We start from the raw sequence: 16781 nt of genomic DNA, 5'->3' as shown, positions 1-16781 counted from the left end.
TGAGGGGGGGAGGATAGAGTGTGGCTGTCAATGGTGAAGTTAGACATTCTGGATGTCTTTGATATAGGGATGGGGGGCCGATGATGATGATGTCTGATTTGGCACTGTTCAGTTGGAGATAGTTTGTTTGCATCCATGCTTTTATTTCTGAGAGACAGTTGGTGAGAGTGGAGTGTGTTGTGGGGGTGATGGTTTTTGTTGAGATATAAAGTTGGATGTCATCGGCGTAGCAGTGAAATTGAAGGTTGTGGCGACAATTATTTTGCCAAGGGGGAGCATGTAAAGGATGAAGAGGAGGGGGCCAAGCACCGAACCCTGGGGGACGCCTTGGGACAGAGGAGCAGTGGAGGAGGTGCAGTTGTTAATGTTGATAAACTGATTTCTGTCGGTGAGGTAGGATTTCAGCCAGGAGAGTGCAGTGTCAGTGATGTTGAGTGATGATTCGAGAAGGGACAGCAGGATGGTGTGGTTGATGGTGTCGAATGCTGCGGTGAGGTCGAGGAGGATGAGGATGTTCAGGTTGCCGGAGTCAGAGGAGAGGAGGAGGTCGTTTGTGATTTTCAGAAGAGCTGTTTCGGTGATGTGTTTTGATCGGAAACCGGATTGAAATGGCTCAAAGAGGTCATTGGAGCTGAGGTGGGATTTTAGTTGTGAGGCAATGACACGTTCAAGTATTTTTGACAGAAAGGGGAGATTTGAGATGGGCCGGAAGTTGGACATGATGTCAGGTGTGAGTCCAGGTCTTTTGAAAATGGGTGTAACAGCAGCCAGTTTGAGAGAGTGGGGAACTGATCCAGATCTGAGGGAGGAGTTAATGATGGTGGCGATGAGCTGGGACATGGCAGGGAGGCTCTCTTTAACAAATTTGGAGGGCATTGGGTCAAGTGTGCAGGTGTTGTTAATTCCAGTCATGAAGTGGGACAGTTGCATGGGGGTCACAGGGGAGAAGTGGGACAGGGGCTGTGAGGTGAAGGGGGGGAGCCAGGAGAGGAGGTGGGGGGTGCTGATGAGGGTGTCAGATTGCTGTAAATGTTGCTGATTTTGGTTTGGAAAAACGAAAGGAAGCAGTTGCACTGTTCGGTGGTGAAGGACGAGGTGGCGTTGTCACAGGGTTTGAGAAGTTTGCTGATGGTGGAGAACAGACGCTTGGGGTTGCTGGAGCCAGACTGAATGAGTTGTGAGTAGTAATTAGACCGGGCTGCTTTGAGTGCATTACTGTACTGCTGGAGATAGTCTTTGTAGATTTGAAGATGGACTGTTAGTGTGGTTTTCTTGTGTTGGCGTTCAAGTTGACGTTTCCTTGATTTCATTTGGCGGAGTTCGGGGGTATACCAGGGGGCGGAGTGTATGAAAGAGACATTTTTAGTTTTTGTGGGGGCCAGTTCATTGAGACAGAAGGAGAGGGTGCTGTTATAATAGTCCACAAGTTCAGATGGGTTTTCAGAAAGTGGGGGGGGAGGCATATACATCCATGTAGTCCGCTGGATATAAAACTGTAGTTTCCATAGTTTCCCCACAGCAGCAGACTCACATTAATGACCTCCGCTGGCGCATCATAAATACGTCGATAGTGAAAGTGCAGTCAGATTCTCAAAGCACCGCAGTCTCTTCTCCTAAGTCCTTTTGAATTCTCCTATCCACTATCCCTTAACCCCGTGACGTTTCACTCAGAGGTCAAGAATTGCCAAAGTCAAGGCTGTAGCTTTTATTAATAGAAAGCTAGTCTTCTTGTGTTCTTGGGAGTTATGTAAATAGAGAAATACTTGGTTTAAAGTTTGTTGGCATAACATTCAGATTTTCTGTTACTTGGCAAATTAATGTTCGTCCGCTCCAGGGCCATCTGTTCAGCACCAAAGGATGCTTTCAATTCCAAAACTAAGTGTAATGATTGCTTATCAACATTTAAGGGACTGAAGTAACAAACCATTGCAAATAACTTACTGAACAAAAGATAGCATGCCAAGTCAAGTCTTAATTTTGCAGCCCAGATTTTTGTAAATCAGGTTCTTATTTCACGTTTTCTTCGCCTGTTAATCCATTTGGGATGAGTCAATTTGTTTGTGTCCAACAGCTCAACAATCGGCTGTTTGAGGAGCTAGCGATGGACGTATATGACGAGGTGGATCGCAGAGAAAATGACGCAGGTGAGTCTCATCTCCTTCCTCCTCACACTACCGGTTCTTTGTTTTGACTCCTGTGAAAACTAGATGTCAAAAGCAATGTAAAACACATACACAAGACGTCATTGACATAAAAGAGAAAAGTAGGAAGAGAAAAGAGATGTTGATAGGAACGGTGAGTGAATTTGAAGGACAGAGTAAGAAGAAAAGGAAAATGACTGAAAGAGAAAGGCCAAATGGAGTGAGGAAGGAGGAGGAGGAGAGACTGAAGAATTTCTGAGGCACTTCCTCACTCTCTCTCTCCTCCTCCTCCTTGGCTCTTTCTCGCTCTGTCTCCTTCTCTTTTTGCGTTTCTTCTCTCCCTTTCCTTCAGTAGCAGTAGCAGTCAAATTGTGCTTTCTAACAGAAGCACTGCAGGTAAGTGGCAAGGATACTAAGATGCACACACACACACACACACACACACACACACACACACACACACACACACACACACACAAGGGGAGCGCTCAAAGCACTACGCTGGATTATAGGGGCAGAACTTCAGTTTTAGGACCTATAGTATTATTTGACTGTGCTCTGTTTATGTCTGTATACATGTGTGGGTGGATGGACTGGCTGACTGCCTATATCCAATGTTAAACACACACACTCACAAAGACTTATTTTTTGCTTTATATTTGTGTCTCTAGTGTGGCTCACGACCCAGAACCACAGCACTCTGGTAACAGAACGCAGCGCGGTGCCCTTTCTTCCTGTCAACCCTGAATACTCTGCCACACGCAACCAGGTAAACACACACTCTCGAACACACACCTAAATACAGACAGCATGCATATACTGTACTTGTGTATTAACTGATACAAAGAAATACATGCATTCTAATTGAAATGTAGGTTTCAATTGAAAAGCAGAGAGGAAAATATGGAGCCTAGACAGTAAGCCAGTGTATGTGTTTTTGGGAAAAGCTGAAAGGGAGTGTGAAATTGACGAGGGATGTTCTTCAGCTGTGAATGAAGAGGAAAGATGGAATCCATCTGTGTGTGTGTCCCTCCCCCTCTGTGTGTGTGTGTGTGTGTGTGTGTGAGAGAGAGAGAGAGAGAGAGAGATGAAATCCCATAAGTCCTCTTACACAGTTCCTCATCTGTGTGGCTTATTAGTGTAAACATTTACTTTTAAACTCGAGCAAACACACACAAAAACACGCCTGCATAACCTGATTTACTCTGCCCTGATTGGTCAGTTCACTGTGGTCAGTAACTGCTGTCTATTTATGGTGGGAAACGGAAGAAAAACACACTCAAACGCATTCAGAGTTGAACTTTTTACCTCCAGTTGTCTTCCAGCACTACTAATTATATGTTATGAATGCCGGATCGCCATGGGTAATAGTTCTGGTTTAACACTTCATTCGAAAGTGATCCTCTTATTCTCTTGAATGGATGCCAGCATGCTTGTGTAATTGCATGGTTTAATGTTTCTTTCCTCATGATTTGTGTACGTGTGAGCACACTTGTGATGGTGTGTATCTGTGTGTGTGTTGCGAGTGTTGAGTATGACTGTGTTTTTCCACAGCACATGGCCGTTGACCACAGCAGTCACAAAGGCATTGAACCGCTGATTGTGGGCTGGATTGTATTTGTATTCAACGCAACTGATGATACAACTTTAAGACACATTCAGACAGGCATGCCAGTATGTTTATATTATGACCTAAGTCAATATATCTGACTCATTCTTCTCTCAGGGCCGTCAGAAGCTCGCCCGTTTCAACGCTCGGGAGTTTGCCACGCTCATCATCGACATCCTGAGTGACGCCAAAAGGAGACAGCAGGGAAAAGGTCTCAGCAGCCCTACTGGTAAGGCACTGGGAAAAGACAGATTAGGGCAAAATGCAAAAAGCTTCTTTTTTTTTGGAACAGCAAAAAGCAGATAACTTGAAAAAGTGATTATCTCTGCAAGCAGCTACTTGGCAAACGGGCACCAGTCCAACTACTGAGAAAGGCTGAAGGAAAGAATGGTGGTTCCTTTAGGATTTATTGTTAATGGGTTACATTTGAGCCAGACCAGGCTCTAAGTTTTCTTCTGTACAGAAACTTGCCTTTCCTAACTCTAACAATTGATTCTAATGTGAAACTAACAAGGAAACAAGTCGTATATAGAGCTGGTTGCAATCTGTCAGCAACCTAATCAGACTGAGCATCCCTAAGGGAGGGGAGGGGGGGGGTGTGATACACTGTATATTGAGACGTGTGCAATCTTCCTTTGTCAGACACATTGGATCTGGGCATTGATGATGACCAGCATGACTACGACAGCGTAGCCTCTGATGAAGACACCGACAGCGAGCTGACCGCCCAGAACAACAACAACACACAACGCAGCAACCGTGCAAAGGTATGGTACTTGAACACACACTATTTATTTTTGGAAAACCAATGAACGATGTGTCTTGCCACATGTACGCTTACTAGCTAGCTTTTGATCAAATGCATCACACTATTCAAGGTAACATCTGCAACTCTGTGCTAGTGTTTACTTTTTATACAATAATGTAGTCACTTTCTCTCATTTAAACCATACAAAAGTAGTTCCATCAGCTAGCCAAGCTGTTCTCTTTATGACTGCTTGTCCCAGCATGCTTTGCAGGGAGTGGCTACAGTCGGAGCTGCCACATAGCTCCTGTGTGACATCATCAGCTATTCTGGGTCCATGTCAGAGAAGCATTGTTCTTACAGAGAGGGAGAGTACTGTGTAGTGAGAGGAAAGAAAGGAGGAGGTTGAGGGAGAGAAAGAGGGAAATGGTGCAGAGTGGGAGTGGTAGAAATGAAAACAGCTAAACCAATAACTATCTACTTTTCGTGGACTTGCTTAGATCGTTGGGAAGAACCGCAAGTCAGAGGTTTCACTCCCGTCTCCAAAAATACGCATTCATTATGTGATGGTATTAAATTGCATTGTCACCAATCATACATAGTGTTATCTAAAGAAGTAAGTTGAGGCGTAATGGCAAAACAGAAATGAATCGATAGGAGGTGGATGCAACCAAAATATGTTGTATATGGTTCACTTTAAGGAGGGGTATGGAAATGTGTTCACAGGAAGTGGGGGGGGGGCACATGGTGCGTTGAGAATAAGAACTGAGGCTCTTCTGTCTAAATGTGTGTTAGCAGCTGCAGGCCAGCCCTCTTTCTCTCACTCTGTTGTAAGCAGTGTTTTATTCAGCTGAAAAGCCGCTAATTCATTCCCATTACCCCTGCTCTAAATGACATTCTTTATTTAACATAGAAGGATGTCAGCCTCCGCAAAGAGTTACATACATTTGTTCAAATGATACACTTCAATAGCTGTCATGACGTCAGTGTCCTCCCTTTGTCTGTGCTGCTCTGTCCACCTGTCTGTGTTTCTTTCATTCTTTCTACCCGTCTGTCTGTCTGTCTGTCTGTCTATCCGCCTGCCTGTCTGTCCTCTCAATGCAGAGCATGGACTCCTCAGACCTGTCAGACGGGCCCATCACTCTGCAGGAGTACCTGGAGGTGAAGAAGGCTCTGGCCTCCTCAGAAGCCAAGGTGCAGCAGCTGATGAAGGTCAACAACAACCTGAGCGAGGAGCTGCGGCGGCTCCAGAAGGAGGTAGGGAGCATGTCAGACCAATCACACTCATAAGGTTAGACAGTTGTCTTATGCAGAAGAGCAAAAGAGAAAGTAGAAAAGGTCAGTTTAGCTTATTTTGTATTTGTATATTTAATAACAGTGGAGGACAGGATACAGGGAAGAGAGATGGGATGAAGCACTAACTGGCAGAAGATGTCATTGTTTCTTAGAAAGGTGAACACTTAGAACTTAGTTGAGAAGTTGGATTACAAAATCAGAAACTGGATAATAACTAGAAATAGTGGAGGTCGGCTGAGAACACACGAGATCAAGTCACATGTTGGCGAAATGAGAAGGAAGGGTTGATTCAGACAGGAAGCCAGGATGATGTAGAGCAGGGGTGTCAAACTCAATTTCATCACGGGCCACATCAGAATTATGGTTGCACTCAAAGGGCCGGTTGTAACTTTAAGACTATATAAAAATACATATACAAATATTTATAAAATAATGTATTATATTACATTATTGCCTCTTGGATTATTATCGGATAGGGTAATAACTTCATAATTAACTACGTCTGAAAGCAGAAGTCTAGGGCAAATCATTCCAAGTCTCTTCAGTAAGAACGTCATAAAAAGATTTAAAAAGAAAACCCAAATTCTGGAGAGAAAAAAAGGTGACATTTTGGGGGGAAAAGGTAACATTATGAAAAAAAAGTAACATTTTGAAGAAAAAAATCTAATTCTAAGAAAAAAAGCATATTTTGAAGAAACAAAGTCAAATTCTGAGAAAAAAAGTCAAATTTGAGATGCATTGTGGGACATGTAGTTTATGGGCAACGTGTAAAGTAGTATGTAACCTAGGGCTGCTCAATTAATCGCAATTGCTATTATGGCTTGCAACGATTACGAAAACAACGTAATCGAAATAAAACGATTATTTTTGTATTATTAATTATTTTTTTATAAAAAAATGTTGTATTGGTTTTTCAGTTGAATTATACTTAAAGTTCAGGGTAATCAACTGTTAAAAACATACTGTTCACATTTTTCTTCTCCAATAAATTGATGTTTTCAAAGTAAATGGATAATCGTTTTTAATAATCGTGATTATGATTTTTGCCATAATCGAGCAGCCCTAATGTAACCGTATAATAAACAAATTATATTCTTTGCAAGCTCTTATGGGGCCACATAAAATGAAGTCGCGGGCCGGATTTGGCCCCCGGGCCTTGAGTTTGACACCGCTGATGTAGAGACAATTGAATATTTTATTATCTTTGTAAGCTGATGTGTTTTTCCTGACAGGATGTCCTTTTTCCTTCGTCATTGTCGATGGAAGATGTGTTTGGTTACACCTTTCAGTGTTATTTACTAAATAAAGCTGACGTCATTGTTATGTGGAATAAGAGTGCTACAAATATTCATGCTCATTCTCACTTTTAGATTAGACCATTTTCACTGAATAGCGTTCATTTGCGGTTCAATGTCGCTTCTTTTGGTTCCCTGAGTCATCATCATTAGCTCATTGTATTCATTAGTGGCCAGTGGCAGTGTCAGCTTACGTGACCCATGATTCATTCGTGTGTTTATTTTTGTCACTTGACTGAGGATCTAGTGAAGCATTGAAGCACACAAACTGCAGATAGCAAATAATGTGGTCAGTTTAGATGCTAATGAACAGTACCTCAGTGTAAGTGCGCCCCAATTTCCCCTTAACAACTATCAGTGTGTATATTCAGGTGTGCCCCCTCCCTCCCCATTCCCAATGCCTAATCCCTGCTTCGACATGTAACAATTCAAGTGTCTGTAATACACATTCCCTCCCTCCCCAGTACTAATACGAGTTACTATGTATGAGCTTGTGTGCTTTTTACTGTACCTGACTGTGATTGTGGATGCTTGTCTTTGAACATTCAGTTGACATCCCCCTCCCTTCCCTTCAACCTCCCCATGTCCTTCCCTCCATCCTCTCATCCCTCCTTGCTCCCTTCCTCCTCTCCTGTAGATCACACGGATGCAGACAGACAACAGTGCGCTGCGGGGGGGCCAGCAGGCTGGGGGGGCAGCTGTCCATGGGGTAGGAGGGCCTGGCGGAGGAGGAGGAGGAGGAGGTGGCTATTGGCAAGGGGGTGGTATGAGAGCAGGCGTAGGGGGCCTGAGTGGGTTTGGGACAGGAGCAGATCCTCCGGGGCTCACTGTGCCCTCCTCCGCTGCCCCCCACTCCCATCCCCACCGAAGGGACCGCCAGGCCTACTCAATGTACGAGCCAGGGGCGGCCCCCGGCCCCATGGCCCATGGCCCCCCAGTCCTGGACTCCCTGGCAGCCCGCCTGCAGCCACTCAACACATACAGCGTAAGTTAGAACTTCCCAGCCCCCCCTTCTACTTCCCACCTTCCTTCTGGTGGCCCTGATTGGCTCTCTCTGGCCTGATTGATGGGCGATAGTCCAATCCTGACTCTCTATTTCCCTCTGACGTTGTCTCTCCTTGCATCTCAGTTCCCGATCCTTCTCTTCTAAAAGTCCACTTGTGCATCACCTCCATTTACATTTGGAAATGTAGCACTGATTTGTCTTTAAACAACAAGACATGAACCTATGATTTACAACACCATACAGTAGGGCTTGGACACATATGAATATTATAACAATGTTTACATGAGACTGTATCGTATTATCTTTATGGCAAAAGTAATTTCCAGTTTTTTAAGGCTGTCATATTATTTGCCTTTACTCTTACTCATATATCCTCATGACTGATGATTGTTTATAAAAAATAGAATTTTGTAGATATCTTTTGAAATCACCAATAGTCACCCCTACGCTATTTTTGCTATTTGGTATCATGATATTTGATTTCTCCATATCACCCAGCCCTACCATAAAGAGGAAGTGCACAAGCGTGACGTGAAGGAGAAAGATGGAAAATAGGGATTGTGTTGTTTGTTTGGTTGTCTTGCCACGCCTCTGATTTCTCTGCTATGGCCTGCCCTTTGACCTTTACATGTTCACCCTTTTTTGACCTCCCAGTTAGCTCTCCTGCTTCTGGACAGCTGCTTAGATTAGGACTTTGATCACTCACATATGCAAGTGCACACACGCACACAAATGAAAGAATATGTTTGCTCTGTTTTCCAGTAAAGGTGGTAATACGGCAGGCAGCTAGATGACCTTTTGATATCTTTCACTTTCACCTTTCTATGGAGACCTCCATGGATTCGTTTCCAATTCACCATCTCCGTACACAAAGATTTACCTGTTTGTCTGTTTTCTTTCTGTCTGTCTCTTCACCCGTCTGTCCCTTGCTCACTGCAGTGCAGCCGTGCATCCTCTGGATGTAAGCATTCTGTCTGTCATTGCATTCTTTGCCATTTCATCAACTGTAGGATCCCCTCACACGCAGCTATGCACCACTTCTGCTTATTATGCTTTCTAATACTGGAGATCAACACTAGAGTATGTGTGTAGTCCTTCTTAGATGCTCTGTGTGATGTATAGCCGTTCCCCACCACTTAGTTTAGTTGACAGTGTTCTCTGTATTCCAGTGTTAGATAAGAGGCATGCAGTCTTGATGGGATGATGGGTGAGCTGCCGAGTTGATCTGCCGCTGCTCTCACTGGCTCATTCATCTTGTTTTTCTGCTGTTTATAAAAACATCTCTTCTCTCTGTCCCCACACTCTTTTTTTCCTATTTCTTCATCCATCTCTGTCTGCTAATCTGTCACCCCCCTCTCCACCTCTTTGTCCACACATCTTTCTTTCTCCTCCTGTCCTTATCCCTCCATCTCTCTCTTCCTTTCCCCATCCTTGTGTTCCCCCTTTTCACAGGCACGAAAGGGCAGTACAGGGGGTACCGGGATGTATGGGGTCCAGCATCTCTCTACAGAGATGGGCAGATACATGGTGAGGCCTTACTGTTTGTAGTTGCTGTTTTTAAATATATTTTTCCACCTTCTACTTTTATTGATCCCCATTTTTGCAAGTGGATTTAAATTGCCAAAGTAGTGTCCCACTAATAATGCAAATGGCTTGGAATATTGACCTAGAACAGAAAAGTGCTCGTCATCCAATGCAAGCTTCAAGTGTAAACAAACCTTCATTATTTACATTTTTCAGAGGAGTAAACAACGAACAATTAGTGATGAGAGTTTTCAAATCTGTGCAATTTAGTGTTTTTGTGGGAGGGAGTGTCGTTCAGCTCTACAGGAGGAAAGGTGATAATTGTCCTGATGATGCGTGTTGTTGCTTTGTTTCCCTCTCAAAGGTCCCCAGAGGAGAGAAGCATGGCAGCGGCACTGACAGCGACTATGACAACACACACACATACGACCTCTCGCTAAGGTCAGGCTCTCTGCAACTCATTGTACTCACAAGAGGCGCTTTCACACCGCAGTACTTTTCCCAGTATAGTTCCGAAAATGTGCGTTCACACCAAAAAAATCCGGAACTAGAACTTAGTTCATGAGAACCTTTTCACCCCCTTTTCAGTCCCGCTAGAGAGCAGGGACTTTCATGGGAGAAAAAGGCACCCATTTCTGATTGGCTGGGCGGATTGTAAACCACGCCCCGTAAAACTCCCAAAAAGTTTTGTGAAGCCGCCATTTTATTTGCTTGCATTAGCATTATTAGCATTAGCATTGGCCCAGCGCACCAACGGAGAGAGACTAACTTATGGCTACACTAAATAAAACGTGGGAGCGGTGGAGATGAGGAGATGTCGGCGTTCTGGCGATTTACTCGGAATTCCCAGCAGCTTCTACTGAAGCCAGTCTCCAGCTCCGGGGACTTGGGGTGGCAGTATACGCCGTGAAGTTGTTTGCGGCCTGCCAGTACACCCAAAGCAGAAGAAGAAGAAGAAATGACGTCAGCGGCTTCATTTGCCTAATCCTCCCTCAGGGAACTTATTCCAGTGTGAACGCGATCTGCTCTTTAGCTCATCAGAACTAAAGAGTTCTGATGAGCTAAGTACGGAGAAGTACTTGGTGTGAAAGCGCCTAAGGATACGTGTGTTTTTGAATCTTTTGGGGAAATTGTATTCCCATTGCCAGTATCGGAGACAAAGTATATCCTTTTCATATTTAGGAAATGTATTCCAAAGAAAGAAACTATTTTATTCTGAAATATATATACCCACAATAAAATCAGATCTGAGATCAAGTCAAAAGTTGTAAGTCATGGGATATAATTGGTACTATTAATCATTTAAAGCCCTTAACATTTAGCTAATGTAAATATCAGTGTTCGAAAAAGATGTTGCCATTAATTTACCTTTACAATGTTTTTATATGGATATTTAGCTTTGCTCTATTTGCTGCTTTTTATGTTTTTCTTACTCTGTAGGGCTTTAAATGGGTTCCACACCGATAAGGGCTTTATGATCTTTTCCCAAGTTGTTAATGAGAAATAAACATGCACTCTCTAACGATGTGAACTCTTCATTTGGTGAGACCTTAAAGCTGATTAAAGTCCTCTGTGCCTCTCCGCTCTCGAAGTAATCCAAGGTGATAATTAAAGTGTACGTATGTGTGTTCTCCTGTCAGTATGGGCCGCAGCAGTGAGGACTCTGAGGAGGGAGGAGGGGGAGACGCAGTGGAGCCGGACCCCACCCTGCCCTGCACGGAGGATGTCATTATGAAGACTGAGCAGGTGACCAAGAACATCCAGGAGCTGCTCAGGGCTGCGCAGGAGTTCAAACACGACAGGTAGGTGGCAGACGGAGTCAAGTGACACTAAAACATTTTGTCTGCTTTACAATACTTCTTGTTTCCTAGTGGTCCTCTTCATTAGATAAGCATTACAAAGTTACAGGAACATCTAGCGCCAGAACTTTTTTCTAAATGTTTTTCTTACACATTTTGTTTAGAATTCTTCATGTTCAGATTATTTTGAAATAGAGACCTATATTTTATAATTACATGTTGTTTCCTTATCCTGTGAAAGCCATTAGTGCTACGTTAAGTTCCGGCCATTGTTACAGTGCAAAAGAAAGTTGTAGAAGCCACTGATGATAAACTTGCTCATGTCTTTCATTAATGTGTGTACAACACAAAGTGAAGACTTTTCAATGCTATCTTACGGGAGCCTTGTAGTTGTTGAATATCCACAACACTAGTTCAGAGGGTCTTATACTGTACTCAACACACTTATTAACACCAGGTGAAGGCAGTTGTTGATGTCTAAAGAGCATAATCCAGGCATGTTGAGGGGTTTGCACTCGTACATTAGAAGTGTATTCAAATGTCTTAAAGCAGCATTTAGTAAGAGACTACCTGGTTTTATCAATCAGAATCAGAATCCCTTTATTAGTCCCACGGAGGGGAAATGTGCGTAGTTACTGCAGGAAAAAGAGCCACAGACGACTTAATGTTACATATGTTAAATATGTGACATGCATTAAAAAAAGTACTAAGTTATGATATAATGAAAAATATAATAAAAAATAAAAAGTTACATAATTAAAAAAAATACACAGTCTGTAACATTCTGGGATTTAGCAGCCAGGTATATATTACACAGTTATTAACGGCATTTTTATATTGCAAATATTGCACATCGTTTGTTGGTATTTAGCAGCAAGGGGTGATATAATCTGTGTTGTGGTGTGTGTAGGGGGGGGGTCAACTAGGGGCTGTGCTGGTTGTATAGTCTGTCCGCTGCAGGAAAGAAAGACCTGCAGTATCTCTCCGTGAGACAGCGGGGGTGCAGCAGCTGAAGGAGCTGCACAGTGAGGGCAGGGTGTCCTGGAGGGGGTGGGACAGCAGGGAGGACAGCTTGGCTGCCGTCCTCCACAGTGTCCAGAGGACTCCCCAGGACAGAGCTGGCCTTCCTTACCAGTCTGTTCAGTCTCATCATCTTGTCAGCTACTAAATGATACCCTTAACAAAAAGCAAGCGTATTTGCTATCTTGGCTCACAAACGGTGGAACAGGCTCCCCATTCATATCAGGATTACTGACCACTAGCTTTAACTGCACAATAATAATAATAAAAAAAAAAGATATTCTCCCTGGTTTGGTTACTAGATGATTGTTGCTTTTGTTGAGTTTGTTTTTGCTATATAAAGTGAATGAGTTAACAAATGTGTCTCCTCTTTAGCTTTGTTCCATGTTCAGAGAAGATCCACTCTGCTGTCACTGAGATGGCCTCACTCTTCCCTCGAGTAAGTCACAGATACTTTATTCTCACATCTCCCTTTGCGTGTCTCTTGTCCTTATTACCCATCTTTATCATCCTTGCTCTGTGAGTTGAGTTTTCATTCATTTCTTCCGTAGCGCCCTGCGTTGGATGCGGTCCACAGCTCCCTCCGCCTGTTGGCTTCCAGTGCCTCGCGGTTGCAGGTGGAGTGCCGTAAGGCGGGGCCCTCAGAGCCCGGGGGCCCCGCGGTGGACTACCAGCTCCTCACTCAGCAGGTCATCCAGTGCGCTTACGACATCGCCAAGGCTGCCAAGCAACTGGTCACCATCACCACCCGTGAGAAGAAACAGTGACCCGACAAAACGCATGGGAAAATGAAGAGGGAGGGAGGACGGGTCGATGCATGGGTGGGCTATGGAGGGGCAGCGGTCGGGAGAATGACAGCGAAGAAGATGGAAGAGTGCTGAATGTTTAGTCGAAACACTAAAGAGGAGAGAGAGAAAGTAGGGAAGGACAAGTGGAAGGATCCATCCTGGGAGCTACAGCCTGCTGCAACCTGAGTAAACAGTTGAAATCAGATGTGTAAAATAAACCACTGTGATGTGAAATACAATGGTGACGATGTACAGAGAACTGGATCCGGAGATGTTACCGCTTTTATTTATTCTCACCTGTCAGCCATCACCCCTCCCTCTGAGTGAGGAAGTGCGAGAGAGAGGAAGTAGATCCACCAACCACGACCTTCTACACACCATCCCCTCCTCTTCGTCCTGCGGAGACGTACCTTTCCTCTACCTCACTCTCCTACCAGACACACCCTCTGCCTCCTTCTTCATCCAAGACAGGATGTGAAGGGACCCCTGGGACCCACCCAGCTCCACCCTACCCCCACCCAGGCTCTCAGATGCTTCCTCCTGGGTTACATTTTCAGGGGGCTCCAGTTTGTCTTCGCCCCCTGTTGTCTGTGGTACACGGCATGACCTGGCATGTTTTCATTTCTTTCCTCTCTCTTCTTTTTCTTTATTTTTTTTTGAATACGCAGATGGGTTTGGTCTGCACCACTAAGGACAACAATAACTGACTTACACAAACAAAAACAAAACACTTACACTGGAATAATTGTGACTTATTGTTGTTGATTATCTATGCCTATTGTTTCTTTTTGTATTGATATTTTTACTGACTGTCATTTTGATTTAACTGTTTATGTATTTTATTGTCTCAAATATGATTCTCATTTAGTGGGATAGGGAGGCGGGCGGGCGGGAGTGAGTATGTGCTCAGCTGGGATTTAAGGAAACATGCTCACACACTTACACACGAAGAAGTAACCTGTGTCCTCGACATTTGTCAAGCACTCGTTTTCTGGGAGACAGTTCGGGGAGATTTGTTTTCGGTTTGGATTTTCTGTCAGACCAAAAGCCCCTTGGTGCATTACGTCAGGACCTGGATCAAAACTCTCTTCTCGTGTATCCTCAGTTTGGGCATGACTTGTGTTCTAATTCTCCTCATTTATCAGAGCCAGTGGAATCATCTCATCCCAAATTCACTTGTGATGTGCCAAGCAGTATAATAAGTATTGGGTGTGCTCCTGGGTGCCTGTAGCAGCCATTGCTTGCATGCATGGCAAATCAGTCACATCAGTTGATCATCCACATATTGGTGTGTTGCTTTAAGTAGTCCTGTGAAAAGCACCATATCTAGTTAACATTTCATTAGTCATTTGAGAATATACGCTCACTTGCAATGGATTTAACCCCCTTAAATACGCATGATGTACTTTGCCTTGCATTATGCTTATTTACATTTTCCTGCCCTGGCAAGCCCATTCAAGCTTACATTCAGTTTTCCATGTTATCCTCTGTCGGGGCCTGCTGATCCGGGCCACAGAAGTTGTCACTTTTTATGTCTCTGAACTTTGCTAATGGGACACAGCATTGGGAACAAAGATGTTTTTTTCATTTGTTTCGTTTTTTTTCAAAAAGTGTGCGCACTTAGTCTACTGTCGGACTGAAGCGTGTTGCAATGTGCGAACACATCTGGTCACATCTGTAACAAAAGATGCAGGCCCTCTTCTCGTTTGGATTCATCCTTCTCCAATTACATTGTCACCGGTTTCTCAAAGTGTTTGCGGCCTTAACTGTCAGTTGTTCTTGTGTTGGTATATTCTATAAACAGGCTTCAGGAGGCCTCTGCACATTACATGTTCCTACCTGCAACATTGACCTCATCCTTCAAACAGTAGTTGCATCTCATATTGTTTTTTTCTTGTATTGCTACCAATTTAGCAAGAAGCAATTAGACCTTGATTAGCCCCTAACACTTTGAGAGACTGATGCTAGACAACCTACAGCACTTCTCTGTCCACTGTATCCATGTTTCTCCCCCTCTTTTAATGACTTGGCTGTCAGTGTTCCTCTCAGACAGTTGCACTCACGTCTCCTTAGGGGAGGATGGCTTGTTTGTTCTGTTCCCTGTCAAAGCAAATCATGTCCAGAAGACTCGTGAAATGTATCATCGTTGGATATCGAATGCCTTGGGACATTATCATCATCTCCTGTTGAGTTACTGACAGCTGAAACGACACTAATACTTCCACACAAACGCACGCAAGGGGGTCAGCAAAAACGCTCGTCCCTTCAATCATGATTGCCCAAGTTTTAGATTAGAGCCTTTATATATGAACATATATTTTCATGCTATATTTTATATTAAGCTATATGTTAGGGTTATGTCTGCGAGATATTTATGTCGATTTGTTTCCCCGAGTGGGCTTCAGGCTACGGGATCTGTTCTCCACATCTTCACTCAGCCCTTCAGTCCTCACACTGATATACTGGTAGATTTTTAATTATTGTGAGTATGGTTACGCTGTGGTATTACCCCCTTATGTAGATATATTGTACATATTATGATCCTACTAGAATCTACAGGGAGAAGAGTTGAATTTAGACAATATCTCATTATATCGTACTATTTTCAAACTCCACCTGGGTGAAGTAGGATGTACACTATGTACTGCACTCTCCCAAAGGTCTTAGGTCAAGTACATTAGGTGCAGGATGCAGGGTTTGATTGGGGATGGGAAACAGGAAAGGTCTGAAGCACACTTGGGCTTAGCACTACAGTCATCTCAAAATGTCGGGAGGAGGGTCTTCAACGCACATGGCCTAGTCCTACCCGGAGATAGTCCACACTACGTAGGGTGCCTCTAGTATGAATGTTAAAGGCTTCCGTCAGATCAAGCCCAACACGCTTCTATACACCTTCATCATGTCATTAAACACACACCCTCAACTTATCAGTTGGACCAAGCCTTCTACAAAGTACTAACATTAAAACTACAGTGAGTTGAACACACGCACACACACACACCACACACACCACACACACACACACTTCTCATACTCAAGCATTGGCAGTGCACTATGGGGTGTACTGTTCATGTCCCTGTTTTTCTTTACAACTCTACGCTTTGGGAGATGGGTGACGGGAGAGTTATGTTTTAACAGATGACGTACACAACTGTATAAAGTAGAGAAAACAAAGACTTAAAAAGGTCAATCGTAATGGAAACTCATAAGCTGTACATTTGTAATAAAATAGTAAAACTAAGTGGATTTTCTTGGCTCTGTCGGCAGGTTTTTCCTCTGTTTGGATGCTAACCTGTGTGTATTTACATCTCTGTAATATCTGAGGACAATTCCAACCTAAACCTTTCAGAATCAAATGCAAACATTTAACTAGCTGTTGTCATTTTTAACAATTAAAGAAAAACTGCACCATGCTGAGGTCATAAAATACTTATGTGGCTTTGCTGTGTTGCATTGAGTATACTAAAATAAGAAACAAACTGAAACAATGTTTTTTTTCAATCCAAAACCTTTAATTGCATCTTTTTACTACCCGATACCGAAATGAAAAGTTTGAAT

General features: G+C 43.5%; 1 protein-coding gene across 1 annotated transcript in view; it reads left to right on the top strand.

Annotated features, from left to right (window-relative positions):
* Positions 1-16469, top strand: part of git1 (G protein-coupled receptor kinase interacting ArfGAP 1) — a 26198-nt gene extending 9729 nt beyond the window's left edge. The window contains exons 9-20 of the mRNA XM_010793266.1: positions 622-636; positions 2050-2144; positions 2813-2910; positions 3868-3979; positions 4393-4517; positions 5600-5752; positions 7724-8071; positions 9545-9619; positions 9981-10057; positions 11257-11418; positions 12811-12874; positions 12987-16469. Of these exons, the coding sequence (XP_010791568.1) occupies positions 622-636; positions 2050-2144; positions 2813-2910; positions 3868-3979; positions 4393-4517; positions 5600-5752; positions 7724-8071; positions 9545-9619; positions 9981-10057; positions 11257-11418; positions 12811-12874; positions 12987-13202 (1540 nt within the window). The 3' untranslated portion in view covers positions 13203-16469. The remainder of the gene's footprint in view (positions 1-621; positions 637-2049; positions 2145-2812; positions 2911-3867; positions 3980-4392; positions 4518-5599; positions 5753-7723; positions 8072-9544; positions 9620-9980; positions 10058-11256; positions 11419-12810; positions 12875-12986) is intronic.
* The last annotated feature ends 312 nt before the right edge of the window (positions 16470-16781 follow it).

Source organism: Notothenia coriiceps, unplaced genomic scaffold (assembly GCF_000735185.1).
Source record: "Notothenia coriiceps isolate Sejong01 unplaced genomic scaffold, NC01 NC01_scaffold00037244, whole genome shotgun sequence".
Lineage (NCBI taxonomy): Eukaryota > Metazoa > Chordata > Actinopteri > Perciformes > Nototheniidae > Notothenia > Notothenia coriiceps.
This window is presented reverse-complemented; position numbering and strand designations above follow the sequence as displayed.